Source organism: Phascolarctos cinereus, unplaced genomic scaffold, assembly GCF_003287225.1.
Source record: "Phascolarctos cinereus isolate Bilbo 61053 unplaced genomic scaffold, phaCin_HiC Scaffold_7;HRSCAF=346, whole genome shotgun sequence".
Taxonomy (NCBI): Eukaryota; Metazoa; Chordata; class Mammalia; order Diprotodontia; family Phascolarctidae; genus Phascolarctos; species Phascolarctos cinereus.
In genome coordinates this window covers 173,825,426-173,846,658 of record NW_027556180.1, presented here as the reverse complement: position 1 = coordinate 173,846,658, position 21,233 = coordinate 173,825,426, and the positions used below count along the sequence as shown (strand labels likewise).

The following is a 21,233-nucleotide window of genomic DNA, read 5'->3' as shown; positions in this document are numbered from 1 at the left end:
CTTATTTTCTTCTCCATTAGCTTTTTTTTGGGGAGGGGGGGCTGGAAGCAATCAGGGTTAAGTGATTTGCCCGGGTCACACAGCTGGTAAATGCCTGAGGCTGGATTTTGAAGTCTGGTTCTCCTGACTTTTCAGGCCCAGTGCTCGATTATCCATTGTGCCGCCTAGCTGTCACTTTTCTAGTACATTTTGAGCTCCTTGAGGGCAGGGACTATCTTTGGCTTCTTTTCGTATTCCCATTACTTAGTGCCTGGCATATAGTAGGCACTAAATAAATGTGTATTGATTGATTTATAGTCAGGGAGCCAGGGCTCAAATTCTGAACTTGGCCCTTACCTGTGAAACATCGAGCAAGATGCTTCCTGACCATGGGTCTTAATTTCCTCATCCATAAAATGAGGGGCTTGGGCAAGACGACCTCTGAGGTTCCTTCCACTCAAGCCCGATCCTAAGATCTTAAGTGGTGCACAGGGAAGAAAGTAGAGCCCAAAAAACAACATGCAACATTAGAACAAGGCAAAAAAAAATTCTGGTCAAAGAAAATCAACATTAGCATCATACTGCCAGAATTATAGGACCCTTCCCTTCCTGGTAACAATCAACAAATTGTGTCTACCCAAGTTATATATTAAAAGAGGGTTTGTTAGGAAATATCTGTCAAAAGGAAATGTATCAATTTTTTTTTAAATAGGAGGTGATGGTAATATCTACTTAACCTAGATTCTCTGTTTAGGTATGAGGATAGACTTAGTTATCATTAATTTTTGCACAAAATCTCCAGGAATCAGGAAGTGCTATACAAATACAGTGTGTTTACTATTTAAACAAATTGCATCACTTGTCCAAAAAGAGAATTCATGCTGAAGCACACCAAGGTCAAAAGCTGCCTATTGCCTGTCTGTGTTCCTGCCACCCCACCCAGAAACGTGATTGCTGACTCAGAGAATCTGCTGCCATTGTTTTGGGAAAGAAGAATTCCTTAGTGTTACAGCAATGAAGGCCTTGTTGATTTCACAAAATGTGAAAGGGCTTCCTTTAGACCTCTCCTTTGGTGTTTTCCTTTCCTATTGTCAGAAAACTCTTTCCTTACAAAAGATTCGATTCACAGAACCCCAGAATTGAAGACTTCATCTAGTCCAACCTGTAGCTGAAATTCCCCTTTAGAATACAAGTAGTCATTCAGTCTCTGCTGGGGATTGGGGAGTCCATTACTATTCCAGGCAACCTGTTCCACTTATGAGGAGCTTATTGATGATTAAAAAGTTTTTCTTTATGTCAAGCTGAAATCTGCCTCACTGTGACTCCCACCCACTGTTCCTAGAGTCACCTGCTACATTTTTTAGCCCTTATTAGACTCCCTATCTGGCATATAGAGAATATGAAATTCACATCCTGTCCTTAAAGAGCTTGGTTTCTCTTTGGGGGAGATCAAACACAAATGAAACAGAGAATAAAATATGATGGGAGTCCTGTGTAAGCACTGCCTTTAGTAAGTTAAGGGGGAAAATCAGTTTTGGCTGTTAGTGTCCTAGAAGGTTTAATGATGAGACTTCAACCGGCCTTTAAGAACCAGTGTGGTTTGGGTAGGTGGAGAAGACAACAGAATAGAGTTAGTAAATAATCTTTTACCAAGGAATAGTGAGTGCATCGTTTAGACCAGAGGTATCAAAAGTGAAGCAACACTCCAGCAAGATCCAAATGTAATTGGGAAATATTTACCAAAGTAAATAAAAGTATAATAAAACATAGATAAAATTACATTTTAAAATGAAGGCACTATGCAGATAGCAGGGATCTGTAAGGATCGGTGGTCCCTATTCTATGTGAGTTTGACAGACCTGTCACTCAGTACTGGATTTTTGGTTACTTTGAGCAAGTCATCAACCTCTGAGCATTCATTTTCTTATCCATAAAACAGGGTTAATCATCTTACAGAGTAGTAGAGAAATGCTCTTTGTAAACTCTAAAATGCTATTCACATATGAACTGTTGCTGCAATTACTATCATTTTGAGATTCCCAGTAACTGAATAATCACATAATAAGGAACATGCTGAATATTTGCCTTTGAATCTTAGAAATCTGTCAGCTGGGTTCTGGTCCTAGTTCTGCCTCCCCTTACTTGCATTATCCTAGACAAATCACATAACCTCCCTAGCCCCCGGTTCCCTTATTAAGTGAAGGAATTGGGCTAAGCCATCTCATTAGTCCCTTATGGCTCTAAAAATTCTATAACTATGATAGTAATGACTCACATTCATATGACACTTTAAGGTTTGCAAAGTGCCTTCATCTCAACAACCCTGTAAGGGTAAGTAAGCAAGCGTTGTCATCCTCATTTGACAGATAGGGACACTGAGGCTCTTGGGTGAAGTAGACTTTGCTGTGATCAATAATAATAATAATTAATAATGTTAATTATTTATTATTAATAATAATAAGCATCTGAGGCGAGTATTCAAACTCAGACCTCCTGATTCCAAATCCTGCACTTGACCCACTGTGTCATGTTGTAGTTGTTCTTTAGTTGTTTCTGACTCTTTATGACCCCATTTTCTTAGCAAAAGAAACTGGAATAGTTTGCCATTTCCTTCTCCAGCTCATTTTACAAATGAAGAAACGGAGACAGACACAGAGTTAAATGACTTGTCCAGGGTCACACAGCTAGTATGTGTCTGAGGCCAGATTTGAACTCAGGAAGATGAATCTTCCTGACTCTGAGCCTACCACTCTATCCACTGCTCCACCTAGCTGCCCCCCAGGTCTTTTCACTTTGAGAGAACTGCCAAAAGTCTTGCCTTCTTCTTGTTTTACTTTTGGCCAAAATCCCTATTGTAACATTGGGCTATTAATCTCAAAGAGATTCATCCCAAGGAGAAGGCTCATGAAGGCTCTGCTTCCCCTTCTCCCGACTCCTCTACACCCCTACCTCCAGAGTCTATTACAGCAAAGATGAACCGGGGTTATTTTAGCATGAACTGCCCTGTTTTGTTGGACTTCTACTAATAGTGACAATGGACAAATTATTGTTATGTTAGACTAATGTTAGTAACCTGCACTGAGATCTTCAAGCGAGAGCTACTGCAAGAAAATAGTAGGCATTCAGACACTCTGAAATTGAATGTAATCAATGGCAGAATGATCTGTTTGCAGTGTTTGAGACCCAGGTCACATGCCATAAATGGAGGTGTAGAATAAGCAGAAGGCATATTCGGAAAGGCTTAGCAGCTCGTGTACCACTCCAAAGTCCACATTTATCATGCATCACATGTGGCAGTAATGTAGAGGTCAGTGGTAATAACTGGTGGCTATGTAGTTCCTTCTTGTGGGAAGCCCTGCTCTAATGCCTCATGGTAGCATGGAGGTAACATTAAGTTCTTAAGTCTGTGTCAGTAAGCTTAACGGGCTTAGCAGCTCCTACCAACATGGAAATGTTTTAATTATGGACCTGGTGACAGACAGAGCCTGTGTCTGTTCTCAGAGAACCAGCCTAGCCACATTCAGAGAAACTCATCTATCACAGGATTGGCCACCATAGCAACTCAACAAATGGCCTGCGAAGATAAGGAGGGGTTTTAATCTGTGTCCCTGAAGTGAATATCCAGTCAATCAATCAGTAAGTATTTTTAAGCCCTGACTATGCATTCATGGCAGCTAGGTGGCACAGTGGGTAGTGCACTGGGCCTGAACTCAGGAAAACTTGTCATGCTGAGTTCAGATCTGGCCTCAGACATGTAATAGCTGTGTGATCTTGTTTGCCTCAGTTTCCTCATCTGTAAACTGAGCTGGAGAAGGAAATGGCAAACCACTCCGGCATCTTTGACAAGAAAACCCCGACTGGAGTTACGGAGAGTCAGATACAACTCTCATAACAACAATAATGCACGAACACTGCTGTTAGAGCTAGGGATACAAATACAGAGAATGAAACAATCCCTACTCTTTTAAGAGTTTAGGTTCTAATGAAGGCGACCAATCATTTAGCAAATATTTATTAAGTGTCTGTGGTGTGCTAGGCTGTGAGAATACAAAGGCAAGCTCCTCAAGGAGCTGACAAATCTTTGAAGTCTAGAAGTTTAAAGTGGTTTATGAGTTACAAAGTACTTTTGTTAAATTATCTCATTTGATTGTTTATTGGGGGATAACTTTATGAGGTAGATAGGATAAGTGGTTTTGTCCTAATTTGACACTTGAGGAAACAAGTTCATGAGGGATGAAGTGATCTGCCTATGGTTCTGCAGCTAGTAAGTAATAGAGCCTGGATTCAACCTGAGGTCTTCTCTCTTCAGATGCAGTATTCCTTGGATGGTACCATGGCTGCCACCATATGCAGGGTATTTATGCTGAGGGGTGGGGAGAAAGTGACAGTCCCTCACTTCATTGTTAGGGTGAGTTGGATTATACATAAATAACTCTACAAGAAACTAGAATGTGATTAGCATAAGAGAAAGACAAACTAGGATTCTTTAAGTCCTGAGAAAGGAAACTTTACACATGTATATCACTAGTGAGCAACATCTCTCTCTCTCTAAAGTAATCATATGTGTGTGTGTGTGTGTGTGTGTGTGTGTGTGTATAGATAGATAGATAGGGCTTCTTTAATAGGTGCAGGAAAAGTTGAATGAATTTCCCAAAAATTTACAGGTTTTTTATATTCTTTGTGATAAAGCCCATCCATCATCTGATTCTTTTCCCCTAAAGGCGTACTCTAATTTGTAAATTTGATTTTGCACTTGAGTTCAGCAAATATATTTTTTTTAACATTTATTTACTTATTTTTAATTTATGGAATAAAATGAGCATTTTCATAATATAGTATAATAAAAAAGATGATTGCACATGAAACTGCAAATGTATTATGTACAATTTGCTGTTCCTTTTAAATATAAAGTACATGTAAATTTCTTTTTTTTTTTCTTCCCTCCCCCCTGCCCCAACCCTAGGCTACTATTAGATGCACAGGGCAGATTATGTTCAGACCAGAAAATGATTAATGAATTTAGCCTTGAAGGGAGAGGATTATTTCAATATGCTGAGAGGAAGAGAATGTATTTTTGAGGCATGGGAGAAAAAGCCTACATGAACATAAATGAGGCAAGAAAGTTCAAGATGACAGCTAAGGGTTAAAATTTGGCCAGAGCCCAAAGTGCACGTGAAACAATGTTAGGAAAGGTAGGTTAGGAATAGCATGGAGGAGGCGCAAAATGTCAGGCTGAGAGGTTTATATTTGAACAGGGCAATGTGGCATGGATGAACTTGTGCACTGAGAAGTTTATTATGGCAACAAAAAATGTTTGCCTAAATTTTGAGAGGAGAGAGAGAGAGGTCAGAACAAGGGTGCTTAACCTGAAGTCCATTGGTTAGATTTATCAGACTCAAATTTAGATGGGAAAAAAAAAATTGCGTCTTTTTTTTCCTGCTAAATTATAATTGAAATTTATAATCTCTTTCCAGTTGTGAATTTTTAAAAATATATATTTATTTTTTCTGAGAAGGAATTGTTCACAGATTTCATCAGATTTCTAGAAGAGTGCATGGCACACAAAAAGGTTAAGAATCCCTGAATTAGAGGCAAAGAGACCACTTGGGAGATGACAGTTCAAGGTCAGAGGTGATCCAAGGGCTTGAATTAGGATGTTGACACTGAGAGTGAAAAAGCTAATATAAAAATAGCTAAGATTGATTATTAGAAACCACTGATTAGGGGGCAGCTAGGTGGTGCAGTGGGTAGAGCACCAGTCCTGAAGTCAGGACGACCTGAGTTCAAATCTGGCCTCAGACCAAACACTTGATGCTTACTAGCTGTGTGACCCTGGGCAAGTCACTTAACCCCAATTGAAAAAAAAAGTTAAAAAAAGAATCCACTGATTGGATGGGGTGGGGTTCAGAGAAGGAGAGGGGAAAAAGTTATGATTGCTAGTCTAGGTGATTGAAAATTATGCTGCTATCAGCAGAAATAGGTAAGTTAGAAAGGGAATGTTTAGGAGAGAAAATAAGTTTAATCTAGGACTTGTATTTGAGATACAGATGGAGTTGTCCCACAGGATACTTGGAAATGCGTGACTAGAGTTCAGTGGAAAGAGAAGAGATTTTGGATTTATCAGTGTAGAAGTGATCATTGAAGCCAAAGGAGCATATGAATGGGAGGGTTCTCTGAAAGAAGAACAAAGGGGCCAGGCAGAGAACCCTAGGAGGATAATGAACTAATGAAGGAGATGATTTAGGAGCAGATAAGTGGTGCTGTGGATAAGACTGAGTGCTGGGCCTGAGTTCAAATTCAGTCTCAGACACTTAATAGCTGTGTGACCCTGGGCAAGTCACTTAACCTCTGTTTACCTCAGTTTCCATAACCGTAAAACTAGGGTAAGAACAACACCTAATTCCCCAGGTTGTTATGCTTAAATGAGATAATATTTATCACAGTACCTGTCATATAACCGGTGCTATATAAATGCTTATTCTCTTCTCTTCCTCTCCCCCCCACCCATTCCCGTTAGAACCAAATGCAAGCATTTTTCATAGTGGGGGGGGGAGGGAAGGTGGAACATAGGATAACTGAAAGGAGCACCAGGATCAAGGAAAAAGGTGGGTTTTGTTATTTGGTGAGTTTTTAAGTTAGCAGAGTGCTGAGTTGTAGGTGGCAGAGAAGGATCTGATAAAGAGGGAGAAATTAAAAGGAAGAGTGGGGAGAATGGTCAGAATGCTCCAGTGGAGCAAGGTTCCAGGAAAAGTGGAAAGGGATGAGACCAAGAACATAAGTAAAGGGATTAGGTAGTCCTGACAAAGACATAAGGTTACTTCATTCACTGAGCCCAGAGAAAAGAATGGTGAGAATATAGGCTTTCAGGTGTAGAAGAAGGAAAATGAAAGAAAATTGAAAGAGCTCATGCTCCACGACAACGCTGTTCTCAGTAAAGAGATGAGGGCATCAGCAGAGAGGGAGGGAGGGAGATGGGGAGAAGGAAAGAGGAGAGGCATGGAATCGGGACAAAAGAAAATGATTTGGTATAGCCACTCTGTAGAGTATGATAGGGCATAAGTTAAAGGCAAGAGAATGCTTGCTATGCAGTGAGGAGGGTCCAGTTATGATTAGCTAAACATAAATGTATTGTGAGTGGCCGCAGTTTGTGTGGTCAAGTATCTGCTATAGCCTTGCTTAGTGACTTGGAAGCAGATATAGAGAAGGCAGATGGTGGTGGTGGTGGTGGTGGTGGTGGGCTGACCCATGGTTGAGAATTAGCAGGGTAGGAACAGCTGAGGATAAAGTGGGGCGGGGTGAGGGGGAATTCAAGAGTAGAGAAAAAGTCCCTTGTTGAAATTGCTGACCATAAGGTCAAGACTGAAGAAAGAGAACAATGAAATCAGAATAGGGGTTATGACCTAGGAGAACAGGAAGGGATTTAAAACTAAGGTTTTTTTAGACTAGTAATCCTTATTATATATAAGCATTTTGCCTTTTTTTGTTAGGGAAAGGGATGTTACTATATTTCTTTGATCTGTATCAATTAAGGAATTTTCCTGCTCACTTAAACCAGTTTCCTATTATACATTGTGGATTTTTATTTTAAAATATTGCTATGCCCTGAGAATGCTAATTAATAATCAACTATCAAGAATAGTACTGTTTTGTAACTAATATGGAAATGGTTAATATGATTGTATGTGTATAATCTATATCAGATTGCTTACCGTCTTGGGGAAGGGAAGAAGAAAAAATTTGGAACTCAAACTCTTATAAAAGTGAATGTTGATAACTTTCTTTACATGTAACTGGAAAATATAAAATACTGTTAAAAAAGAATAATACTATTTTTAAAATAAATAATTTTCATCATTTTGAACTTTTGAAAAAAAAAATGTTAGGGAAGAGGAAAATATTCCCACCCTAAATCCTCTTGGAGAAGAAGAAGGCTTTTCTTTTTTGGAAATCATTTTAGGATAAAAAAAGTCAAGAATATGCACCAATTAAATCTTAATATCTCCTTTCTGGCCAAGTCTTTTCTCTTATTGTCTGTAGAGAGAAAAAAACAGAGTGTGGTGTTGGAACCACGGAAACAAGAGAGAATTTTCCAATTGCAGTATCTTTATTTGCATGTCATGCTGCTTCTGTTTTGAGCTGTCTGGGGAAGTTCGAGATTAAACTTTCCATTTGAGTGGGTTTGAAAATCACACTGAAAATGTTCAGTCTGACCACACAGAAACTAAGCAGGGATATTTTGTCACTTTGGGCTGCCCAGAATGACACAGAAGCTTTGAGCTGGAGCAAGACGGATTGTTTGGTTCCAGCAGGGCAATTACATTGCCCAATGGCAGCTGTTATTGCCAAGTACCTAGTTCAGAGATCCGGGTATGATGCATATCTATTTGTGGAATAAAATAAAACATTTTGCAGAACACTTGATGCCTTTGCCTATATAAGAGTCCCCCCACCTCCCTACACACACACCCACATCCACACCCACACCCACATCCACACCCACACCCACACACACACACACACACACCCACACACACACAACACACACACGTATTTTATAGGCAGCTACCTAAAGCAATTGAGCTGAGTTTTAAAACCTGCTAGATGAAGTATTTAGTAGAGAGAGATACACTTTGGTCCTGTTGAATAATTCAGTCAGTGCTATTTAGGGGCATTTTAATAAATGGTGCCATTTCTTAAAAAGGTGCTTCTGATTGGGCAATTCAAGTTAAAGTGATACCTGTTCTTGGAAGGGATTTCCTTCGGTAAGATTGTTTGTATATTGTCTCCTCCATTCAAATGGAAGCTCTTTGAGGACAGGAACCATGTTTTGCCTTCCTTTGTGTCCTCAGCACATAGCATAGAGCCTGGCACATAAAAGCGCCTCGTGAATGGTTGTTGACCTTGAGTGTGTCAGCAAACTATCAGTCAAAGAAGCAATAAGGATTATTAAGTGCCTGCTGTGCTTTATCAGCCGTGCTGGTTGTTGAAGATGTAAATATGAACTTGCATGCTATCTGGGGAGACAAGTACTTCTATGAAGAATAAAAATGAAAAGAATAAAATACTAGGTAGTTCTCATTTCCTCTCCCACTGCTGATACTTTCCTTCTGCTGATTTATCTCTGATTTATCCTATCTCTGTCTTGTTGTGCATAGTTGCTTTCATGTCCCCCATTAGACCATGAGCTCCTTGGGAATAGGCACTATCTTTTGTCTTTCTTTGTACTCACATAGTGGCTCTTTTACAAATGTTTATTGACTGAATGATGGTGTTGCTTGTTGTTACAAGGTAGTTGGGAGGGAGTATGCTAGTAATTGTGGGGAGCAGGAAAGGAAGGTTTCATGTAGAAAGCAGAGCCGTCTAGACTCACTGTTCCTTACCTAGAATACTTCATCTTTCCTCCCTGCATTTTTTTCTGGCTATTACCCGGGCTGTAATGAACCTCCTTTTCTTCACTGCTTAGAAACCCTCTCTTCCTTCAAGACAAAGCTCAAACACTGCTTTCTTTTTTTTTAATTAATTTTTTTTCAATTGGCTGAAACCTACCTTCTCTCCCTCCCATTCCAATCCTCTTGCTCATTGAGAATGAAAGGAAAACACAGTCCCTATTACAAACACGTGTAGCCAGTCAAAAAAAAAAAGATTTCCCAAACACCACTTAACTTTAATATTTTAACAAGATTGGTGATGAGCCAGAGAGTACCAAAGGAAGTCAGTCAGAGATCTTTGAATTTATTCCATTTGAAGATCAGTTAACGGAATTGTCATGGCTCTCATGTGGAAGAAAGGATTAGACTTGTTCATGAACTTGGAGCAATAGGAAAAAATTTGCAGAGGTAGTTTTAGGTACGATATAAGGAAAAATTTCATAACTAGAGCTAGCTAAAAATAGAACAGACTGTTTTGAAAGACAGTGGATTCATTCTCTTTTGAGGTTTTATTGGGGGGTCGCTGCAATTGGGGTTAAGTGACGTACCCAGGGTCATACATTCAGTAAATCTCTGAGCTCATGTTTGAACTCAGGCCCTCAGGACTGGAGGGCTGGTACTGTATGCACTGCGCCACCTAGCTGCCATCATTAGAGGACTTCAGGCTGGGTGTATTACAGGGGGAATGAATTCATGTTCAGGTACAGGTTGGACTGGCCAACTACTGAGGTCCATTCTCACTCTCAGATTCTGGAATTCTTCATTCCATCCTCCAGACAGCTGCCAAAATAATCTTTCTAAACCATAAGTCTGACCATGTTACTACTTTACTGCTCGAGAGCTTTCATTTGATCCCTGTTGCCTCTTGGACAAAATGAACCCTCCTTAATGTAACATTTAAAACCTTGCCCAGTCTGGCTTCAGCTTGCCCTTCCAGAATTCTTTTCTCCTCCTCCGCTTCATGGATGTTTACATTTCCAGTAGGACTGAGCTACTTGCTGTCCCGAAAACTGGACATTCCATCTTCTTTCCCTGTGCCTTTGTACAGATAGTTCTCCTTGCTTCAACTGGAATGCACTGCCTCTTACCTATGTCTCTTAGAATCCTTCAGTTTCTTCAAAGTTCAGCTCCCGTGCTACTTCCTATAGGAAACATTTCTTGATCTTCCTAGTTATGAGGATTCTCATCCTGCTCAAATGATCAGGTATGCATATACTTACCTGTTTAGATGTTTTATACTTTATTGCCTGGGCTTGATCTGAACCCAAACTTATCTGTTCGAGTGTAGAGAGAGAGTCTTTTGCAAATGGATAAAAAGGTCAATTTAGGTTACTCTTGGATAGAACTCTTATTGGCCCAATCTCTGGAACCCCAATGGAACTTGGCTCTGGAATTCAGATTCAGTGATTCTACAGAGCATATTTGATGCCGTTGCTACTATTTTTTTTTAAGTGAGGCAGTTGAGGTTAAGTGACTTGCCCAAGGTCACACAGCTAGTATGTGTCAAGTGTTTGGTCTGAGGCCGATTTGAACTCAGGTCCTCCTGACTTCAGGGCTGGTGCTCTCTGTCTACTGCGCCACCTAGCTGCCCCTACTGCTACTTTCTGCTAAAGCAAATACAGGATAGCCCAAAATGGCAGTTCTCTTCAGAAATACATCCCCCTCCTCCTTTGTTAATTTCCCCTAACAGCTGTTGGTTTGATTGTACTGCTACAGTGGCAGTAGTACCATAAATCAAGTGACTTGGGATAAATATTTCTCTCAGAATTAATTACTCCTGAAAAGATTGTTTATACTTTTTTAGCTGACTTTATTAGGTGCCAGAAAAGCTTTAAAAATCACAAAATGTTTGGATTTGAAAACTTGAACCTCAGCAATTGTTATTGACATGGCCTTAAATACTCCCTCATCTTCTTCCATGCCTTGTTAAAAATAATGACTCAAATATTTAGGCCCTTAAAAAAACCTTTTGCTTTGGTTCTAATCCATGGTATCAAGATGAAATGAGTGATTAATTGAATTGAATTTTCAGTTTAAACAGGCTTTTGAGGAGAGTAAGGCCATATAACTTTGCAGTGTTAGAAGAGCTGATCCCAGTCCTTTCCTATGCAGGATGTGAGAAACCTTGGCCCTTTTAGTATTATTGGAGCTCCACCATTATGTGGTTGCAGTATTTCAGTGGCTAATGTTGTTTTTATTCAGTTGTTTTCACATGTGTCCGACTCTGTAGAATCTCATTGAGAGTTTTCTTGGCAAAGATACTGGAGTGGTTTGCCATTTGCTTCCCCAGCTTATTTTTACAAATGAAGAACTGAGGTAAACTGAGGGTTAAGTGACTTGCTCAGGATCACACAGCAGTTAAGTGTCTGAGGCCACATTTGAACTCAGAAAGTTGAGTCTTCCTGATTCCAAGCCCAGTTATCTATCCACTGTGCCACCTAGCAGCCCTCTTTGGTGGTATCATGTGTTTTTCTCCCTATGCAGAAGTGTAAGCTTCTTGAAGGCTAACTTTAGGACCTTACATATCTTCATAGCAGAGAGCTGGGCACGTAGCAGCAGGTCCCCAAGTTCTTGTATGATAAATAACTCGTAGCAAGAACTGTTAAGAAATAAGAATATGTAATGTGAACAATAGTGGGGTTTTTTTCCTTAGAGACATTTTTTTGCTCAATAACAATAGTTTCTACAAAGGTTCTCCTCAATTATGACTAATCCCTTTATGTTGGCTTCTCTCCTTTTCCTCACTTTCCTCACTATGGGTCTTCCCCAAAGTTCCATCTGCTGTCCTCTTCTTTATCCCTCAGCTCTTTGACTTGGTTAATCTCATCCATTCCCATGGCTTCAACTGTCACATCTATGTGGACAGTTCCCAAGTGTACTGTGTCCTCCAATCTTTCCCAACATCTCCAGAACCACATATCTATCTGCCTGTTGATACCCTGATGGCATCCCAACTCAACTTGTCCAAAACCAAACCCTTCATGATGGTCAAAAGCTTGCCCTGCTCCTCCTGACTTTCCTATTTTCTATTTATGGCACCAACATCCTCCCGGATACCCAGGCTCCAAACTTCAGCCATCTTTAATGCTTCCAAGTCTTCTGTTCTCAATCAAGTCACCAAGTTCTGTCTTCTCTAGTATCTCTCTTTTTTTTCTTTTTCACCACCACTACCACCAGAATTCAAAGGCAGCATGGTATATTGAATACAAAATTGATCTTGGAGCCAGGAAAACGTGGATTCAAATCCTTCTTCTGGCATATATTGGCAGTGTGACCTTGGACAAGTCACTTAGTCTCAGTGCAGTGCTGATAGAGTGAGTTTCCCATACCAAAGAGCTCACAAGTACAGTTCCTATCCCTGTTACTTCTTCCTTAAAGTATTCATGTAACCTCCTAATATGTCTTCTATGTTGTATAATGCCCTCAGAGTAATTTTCCTAATGCATAAATTTGGTCATGCCACTTCCCTGCTCAAAAAAAAAAGAAAGAAAGAAAGAAAGAAAAGAAAAGAAAATTAAAAGGTTTAATTCATTAGCTACAAAGACCTGGCATTCAAGGCTTTCCCCAGTTTGGCTAACTAACCTTTCTAGCCCTTCCTACCACTCCATAATATTATCCAGCCTAAACCAACCTAACTTACTGTTTTCTTAACCAATCTTAAACTGTCATGTGTTTTGAAGAGTTATTGGATTATTAGCAATGTTGTGGGGGGAGGGGAATAGTGCTGTGGGGAAAAAAAAACATTGTCTTTAAAGTCAGAGGACTTGGGTTCAGATCCTAGTTCTCCCACTTACTGTCTTGATGACGTTGTCATTTAATTTCTGGATCTCAAGCTTCTTCACCTGCAAAATGAGAATGTTGGTCTGTATTACACTGAGGCCCCTTCTGTCTCTAAATCTTATAAATGACTTATGATAACTTGCCTCACATAGACAAACATTTTGCTCACAAGTGAATATATTTTGTAGTCCTTGCTAAGTCAAACATGGAATCCATTTTTTTTTAACATTACAGTGAATATCTATGAGCCACATGATAAATTTCAGGTTTTCACTGGCCCTAGTGATGATGGTGATGATGGCTGACTTTTTTTTAATGCTTTAAATATTTGTTTGAGCCTCACAACAGTCACATAAGGTTAGTTCTAAGATTAATACCCCCATTTTACAGATGAAGAAACTGAGTCTTAGAAAAATTAAGTGACTTGCCTAAGGCCAACGCAGACAGTACATATCTTAAGGCAGGATTTCAGCCTAGTTCTTGCTGACTCCAAGTCCAGAATTTTGTCCACCACCTAAATGTTTCCACAGTTTCAATCTGTTTCTTCTTTAGGTTCTAGGTGGTCAACCCTCAATCATCTAAATTGATTGTAGGAGAGCCATGGATTATTATGAAACATTAAATTTGTCTTTAGGGTACATTATATTTCATAGTAGATTTGCCTTCATAATTATATTTTTACTTAAATTAATATGAAAACAATTTGGCACTTCTTGAATGTGTACCAAGTGATGGGGCAAGGTGGCTCAGATGTTCATTTTGTACAAGTGAGAATAACCTGTGATAAATTTGTTGCAGACAATATTAATATGTGTATGTAATTAATGTGTATGTATATATATGCATACACACATCTCACACACACACACAGAGTATCTTTTTTGCAAATCATGAGAAGCTTCTTTGTAGAAATATATTTGATCTGTTTCATTGTTTTTGTCTTTGTCTGTCAGAGACCAGGGGGTCTTTGATAAAATTCAGACATTTTATCAATCATATAGAAAGAAGAAAGGCAGTAAGAATTTAGATCTGGAGAGAATGTCTTAAAGAACACCAACAAACACAAGTCTGACTATTGTTTGCCATAACACAGACCTTTGGGGTGGGGCAAATTGATCTGTTGCACAAAATGCTAAAACGGGTAGGTCCCTATGGTAAAAGCGGAAAGCCAAGTGCTGGGCATGTGTGTTGGAAGGGACTGAGTAATCGCCTACAAAACTGCCCCTGTGCTGGCTGCTTATGGAGCCTTTGAGATGGAGGCCTAGAGATAACTGAATTATTAAGAAATATTGATTGGGAGCTTTGCAAGGATTCAATCATAGGCAAAGCTGTAGAAAAAAATAGAAGTGAAATACCAAAGAAAAAGGTGCAGGTGAAGCAGCCTATTAGAGGTTCCTCTTTTCTCTAAATTTTAAACTAACTTCTTTGTGACTCAGGAGCAATACAATAAAACAGAGATAATGTTAATATGTAGTTTTCTGTGTCAGTATGTGCCACGTAGAATCCTTATGTGTGGTTTAGTGGTCCCTGTTTCTATTTGAGTTTAGTTTTAGAATCTGGAAATAAATGTATGTGTGAGAGAGAGACAGGAGAGAGAAGAGAGAGAGAGAGAGAGAGAGAGAGAGAGAGGAGAGAGAGAGGAGGGAGGGAGGGAGGGAGGAGGGAGAGAGAGAGAGAGAGAGAGAGAGAGAGAGAGAGAGAGAGAGAGAGAGAGAGAGAGAGAGAGAGAGAGAGAGAGAGAGAGTGAGTGTGTGTGACTGAGTCTTGGTTGGCCATAAAATACTTCCACTGTGCTGTGGTAGAATGTTCATGGTCCATAATAGACAGTGAAGACTGCCCTTCCTCCCTGAGTTGTGCTGGCTCTAATGGAGTGCTATGTGTAGGGCTTCCAGCAAGCTCAAGTAAATCATACCTTGTCATTCTGTCTACTGTGCCTCTGGGCTCTTAACTTGAAGCTTCTGCGGAGCCCTTATAAAGCCTGCCTAACTGACGTGTAAACAGTGGAAGTGAATCCCATTGCTGGGAATCAGGGGGGAAGTCCTGTACACTGTTTTTCCCGCTGGTGGATGTAGTCTGCAGCTTTCTGTCCCGGTATCAGAACTCTCAGATAAGTTACTGCTTCAGGATGGCACTCCCAGGCAGGGTACACCCCTTTGTCATTCCAGAAAACGAAGAAATCCCACAGACTGTAATTAACGATGTCCACGATGCTGATGAGAATGAAGGCGAGAAGGCTGTGTCCAAACTGCAGCGTAGGCAAAGTGACATAAAAGTCTACAAGGAATTCTGTGACTTTTATGCAAGATTGTAAGTTTCCCCTCTGCCAGGGTGGGTACTTTACTGATGGGAATCTAGTGTTCTCAGCCTTTTAAACTCACTGGCTGTTTTGCCATTGTGTCCTTGTAGGAATGGTTTTGAAGGGTGCTGCATTGCTAAATATGCCTACTGTTAACAAGTTGATGGATTTGTGCCTTCGATAATTTCTCTTGGTTTTGCTAGTTAATGTGGTCCGTTAACATAAAAGTACTCTTAGGTTAGATGGGGTAGTCGCTTTTTTTCACTAGGTTGATAGCAGCAAAGATGAATTTTCATTTCTTCTATAGTATGATGAAAAAATGTTTACTCCAAAGTATCTTATATTTTCAGATGTCAGATCTTAAAATTTTTGCGCATTTCAGACACTGTTAAATTTCAAGGCAAGTTCGAGGGATAATCACTTAGAGGCTCTGACAGCATATTTATCAAGAATGTATTTTTGTACTTTTTTGTACATTTTGTATATTTTAATATGTTTCGTCCACAATACATATCTACCTATAGTACCTAGAACTAGGCTGTATTCTAGTAATGGTTCTTAGGTGACTTCATTTAATAAATAAAAATAGTTAATGATTGGCCAACTTGGTTACCTATAAGTAAATGCTTTTAAAGTTTATATGATAAATAATACCCTAAGATCTTTTGTGTAGGATTAATGGGAAAAGGGAAGGGCTATAATCACAAAAGATGAGAAGGCATGGATGATTAGCAGTCTACAGTGATATAGGAATGCCCACGTTAATGAGATCACAATTATGGAAGTAAAATATCTCTGCTAGGTAAGGCCCCCTCACTTTTTTTCAGCAGTAGTACAGACATAAACAACTGGCAGGCCCAAGTTAAATGATTACACATTTTGTATTATTAAAAATTCCAAATGAGTAAAGATTAAATTAATGACTTTGTTGTTTGAATGGTTTACCACACTTCACAGCTGCTAACTCTTCCTTACCAGTGATCATTAAGTGCTCTCCAGTACTAGAATGTAACCTGTCCGTCCCATTTAACAGCTTCATTTGTTGAGAGATTAGGGATTGTTTTCATTATATTGTGATCAGGATTTGTGTTATCCAATGAATTTGTGTTTTTAAATTATTTTTTATTCATATACAAGGTATCCCAAAAGTCCCTGCAGTTCTAACCTGCTGGAAACTTAGAACTTCATTGAGACTTTTGGGACATGCTTTATTTTGTTTCTACCTCTAGTATACCATACCTCCTCAACTCTCCCAGAGAGCTATCACATGTAGCAAAGACTATATTTTAAAGAAAGAAAATGAGACAAGAGGGAAAAAAAAAGAATCAACAAAAACCGATCTAATATGGGGAAAGGGAGATCTGAAACTATCTATATGCAATGTTCTACATCCAGGGACCTCCCAGATTTACAGAGGAGAGTGGAAGGTGTCTTATTCAGGAGATTCTGAAGATAATGTCCAGAGCTATGTGATGTTCTGATTAAAACCAGAAAAATGCTTAATCTGAGCCTGTTGTGCTAGTAAGTGCTGTATAAGTGCTTATTGTTGAATTATTGATTAATTTTGTATAGTACAGTGGAAAGGGTGCTGTATTTAGGGTCAGAAAGCCTAGGCTTTTCTAGCCTTACTCTCTAACTATCCTTGTGAATAATTTAACTTCTCTGAGTCCAAGTTTACCCTTTTGTAAAATAAGAGAATTGGACTAGGTAATTTCCAAGATCCCTTTAAGCTCTAAATCTCTGCTTCTGTGAGCTTTAGGATCTCCATTTGCAAAATAAAGGTGATTATAATTATATTATCTATTGCATAGTTGCTATGAATGATATTTTTGTAAAATGTATGCCCTATATAAATATGTATAATTATTATTTTCAGAAAGCTACAACAAATGGAAGGGAGAAGGCTGGCACATTTAAATGTGGAAAGCTAGATATAAGTAACCCTTGTTTTAGAATAAATTGACTTAATCCGTGGTAGATTTTTAGGTTCTATCCTGAGGGTTTAAGTGTTCACAGGAATTCTTGCATGAACACTTTTTGATTTCACATCCTGGCAAATTAACTGATTATAATTAGCCATATTGCTTCTGTGAGCTCTCATTTGATTTCTCCTTGATACCAGACAGCTTTGGTGATCCTTCATTGTCTGATTATTTCTATCACAAAAATTACACTATGATATGTAGCAATAATATTTACATATCATGTGATATGTATCATATATAGCAATGATATTTCTTCAAACCTGGCTACCTATGTGCCAGGCATTGTGCTAAGCATTGGGAATACAGAAAGAAGCAAAAGACAGCCCCTACCCTAGTGGAGCCCACAATCAAATGGGGGAGACAACAAGCAAATATGTACAACTAAGCTATATATAGCATAAATAGGAAATAATTAAGAGAGGGAAGGCACTAGAATTAAAAGGGCTGGGAAAGGCTTCCTGTAGGAGGCGTGGGATGATGTTTACACTGTTTTCACACGGATTTCATTTCAGCTAGACTAAAAAATGGACCATATTGTTACGGCGGGGGAGGGGGACGGGAAGTGTACCATACAGCTGAGGCATATTGTGACTATGATCCTGCTTCTTCCTCACCCCTCTCCCCCCTTTTTTGGGATGGGAGTGGGAAGGGAGATGAGGAAGGGTAGAAAACTCTTTACCTTGACATGTGTTTTAAATCCTTAGCTGAATTCATTATAGCTTCTAATTATTTATAAAAGTCGTAAGTGAGACCTTGGAGGCAGAATCAGCCTTGAATTTAATCCAGATAAACTGTCACTATCAAACTGTATGACCTAGGGCACGTTATTTAACATTTCTGCGCTTCCTTTTTATTATCTATTGTAAATGGAAATAAGAAGCAATTCCCCTGGGAATCATTTAATAAATATTTTCTGGTTGACTCAAACACGGGAAAGCTATTTGGAAAGCACGAAACCCTATAAGTACAAGGTAATGTTTCGGCAGATTATTTTCATTATGGTTATAATTGTGGTTTGTAGTCTGTTGACCTGAGTTGCTGCTGTTGGCTGAATTGTTTTTAGGAAAAAATGTCCTTTTTTCGTATAGGGGTTTTTGTTGGTTTGTTATAACTGCTTCCCCCCCCCCTTTTCTTGTCACTTTTTTGGAGGTCTAGCTTCCATAGGAAGGAGAAAATGATATTTCATCTTTTTTGGCTAATGGAGGGGTTTGATTTTAACTTTTGGTGGTATAGTGGGAAGAGTACTGGTGTTGGGAGTCAGAAAATCAAGTTGAAGTCATGACTGAGGCTTCCTCCGTGAGCTTGGGCTCACTCCATGAGCCTCGAGCCTCAGTTTTCTCCTCTGTAAAATGGGCACAATAATACTCGGACTGCCTACATCATAGGGATATTGTAAAGAAAGCACTTTGCAAATGACTACATAAATGTAAGTTATTATTATGATGCCTTTAAAAGGAAAAATGGGTAGCAGTAGATTTTTTTAAAGGCAGTTGGGGTTAAGTGACTTGCCCAGGGTCACACAGCTAGTAAGTGTCAAGTGTTTGGTCTGAGGCTGGATTTGAACTCAGGTCCTCCTGACTTCAGGGCTGGTGCTCTATCCATTTCGCCAGCTAGCTGCCCCTAGGCCAGACTTCTTATGTTATAAATGAGAAGCCCAAATCCTAGAAGAATAAAGTGGGTGGATGTGGAGACACAGGCCCAGTTATTGAGGAGGCCGAGGCTGATAGATCTCTTGAATTCTGGTATTCTGAGCTACAGGAAGCTAGGTCCCCACCTTCTACATTAATACAGTGATAGGAGGGGCAGCTAGGTGGTGCAGCGGATAGAGCACTGGCCCTGAAGTCAGGAGGACCTGAGTTCAAATCCAGTCTCAGACCAAACACTTTGCACTTACTAGCTGTGTGACCCTGGGCAAGTCATATAACCCCAATTGCCTTAAAAAAAAATTAAAAAAAAATACAGTGAAAGGTTGCCTGAGGAGAAGTGAACCAGCCTGCCTCCAAAACAGAGCAGGTCAAAGCTCCCATGCTTATCAGTAGTGGGATCAGGCCCATGAATAGCACCTATATTTCCAACCTGGGCAAGATAGGGAGACCTAGTTTCTTTTAAAAAATAAATAAATAAACAAATAAATAAATAAAGGAACAAAAATAACATGCCCATGGTCACATAGCTAGCACTATAACGATAGCTCATCTTTTCCCCCCAGGATATGTGTGATTTAGGAGACTATTATCTTCAAGAAATTGCAGAGCTTCTTTAATGACCCCAGACTGCTCCCAGGAACAAAGGCCCATTGTCTAATACCGATATCCTACTGCTGTTGTCATGTAAGAATGAATCATGATGCACAATAGTCCTCAAAGAATTGAAAATGATTATGCGCAGGGAGTGGTGGCAATGTACATCATGGGTGTGAGCTAACTGTAATGTGTAACAAATAAGGAACTTCAAAGAAAACTGGAGGAAAGGATATCATCAGGGAAATGTACGATCAAAAAAGAGTGTTCCACTGGTTTCTTCAAGATGTCTGAAAAAGGGGAGGCAGATGTAGCACTGTGGGTAGATGCCCGTGGCAAACTTATAGGAGGAGATGGATCAAGAGTTATACCAGATGGGCTGGCATGGATGGGTTTTGATCTGTGTCATTGGAAGGCAATGTCCAAATTGATGAGGTTATAGATTTCATTGGAGTACTTGGTTTGATAGAATTTGAAATTGATTGATCAATCAATTGACACGTATTTATTGAGTACTCTCTATATCCCTAATATTTTTCTAAACAAAGAGTATTAGCTAATAACAGCTAGCATTTATTAAGTCCCTACACTGTGCTAAGCACTTTACAATTATTTCACATGATCCTCACAACAACCCTGGGTTGTTCAGTCATTTAGGTCCTGTCCAACTCTGCGTGGCTCAATTTGGGTTTTTCTTGGCAAAGGTACTGGAGTGGTTTGCCATTTCCTTCTCCAGCTCATTTGACAGATGAGGAAACTGAGGCAAACAGAATTAAGTGACTTGCTTAGGGTCACACAGCTAGTAAGACATGTTCCCTTGTTGACAAAGGGCTTACTGGGTAGGGGAACCTAGACCTTCAAACATGATACAGTTAGGATAGAGGAGAAAAAAGCACTAGTTTGGGGAAAAAAGCTAGGTAACCTTGATCAAATCGCTTGACTCTTTGGGCCTCATTTTTCCCCCCTATAAAATGAAAAGATTCTCTAGGCTTCTTATGCTAAAATTGTGTGACTCCAAGATAGCAGTGTATATTGTAATTTTTTAAAGTGCTTAAGTGTGGGGTTATAATACAATTAGACAGTAGAACAGTGGGCTCTTGGAAACTTTAGGTGCAGAGGCTTCCTTGTGTAGGAAACAGAACCCTGAAATTGGAGTCAGGAGACATGGGTTTTGAATCTTGGGTTTAATAGTTTGGACCCACAGGTAAATTGCTTAACTTCCCTGAACCCCAGTCTCCTTTTCAATAAAATGACAATATGTGTACTGCCTTTACCATGGGCTTGTGAGCAAAGTGCTTTGTAAATCTTAAAGCACTATATAAATGCAAGTTATTATTGAGAGGCAGCAGAGGAAAGAATGCTAGAGAGGAAAGAACGCTGTTCTTAAGAGTCAGGAGACTTAGGTTGGAATGAGGACTCTGCCAGGTGAACATGAGCACACCAGTTTCAGCACCTGCAAAATGGGTATAGTTGTACTTACACTACCTACCTCACTTCGTTGTTCTTTCGACTTAAAGCAGCTTAT

General features: G+C 39.5%; 1 protein-coding gene across 9 annotated transcripts in view; it reads left to right on the top strand.

Moving 5' to 3' along the window:
• LIMS1 (LIM zinc finger domain containing 1) overlaps positions 1-21,233 on the top strand; it is a 217,674-nt gene that overhangs the window by 159,226 nt on the left and 37,215 nt on the right. For 2 of the 9 annotated variants that reach the window (XR_013483337.1, XM_078147360.1), the window contains exon 1: positions 15,188-15,494. The exons of 4 other annotated variants lie outside the window; for them this stretch is intronic. Coding sequence is in view for 4 of the 5 variants with exons in the window: in XM_078147360.1 (XP_078003486.1) it covers positions 15,313-15,494 (182 nt within the window). In the remaining variant the exon portion in view is untranslated. Of the gene's footprint in view, positions 1-15,186; positions 15,495-21,233 lie in introns of those variants that run through there. 3 more of the 9 variants (XM_078147359.1, XM_078147361.1, XM_020979494.2) reach the window with 3 other exon arrangements.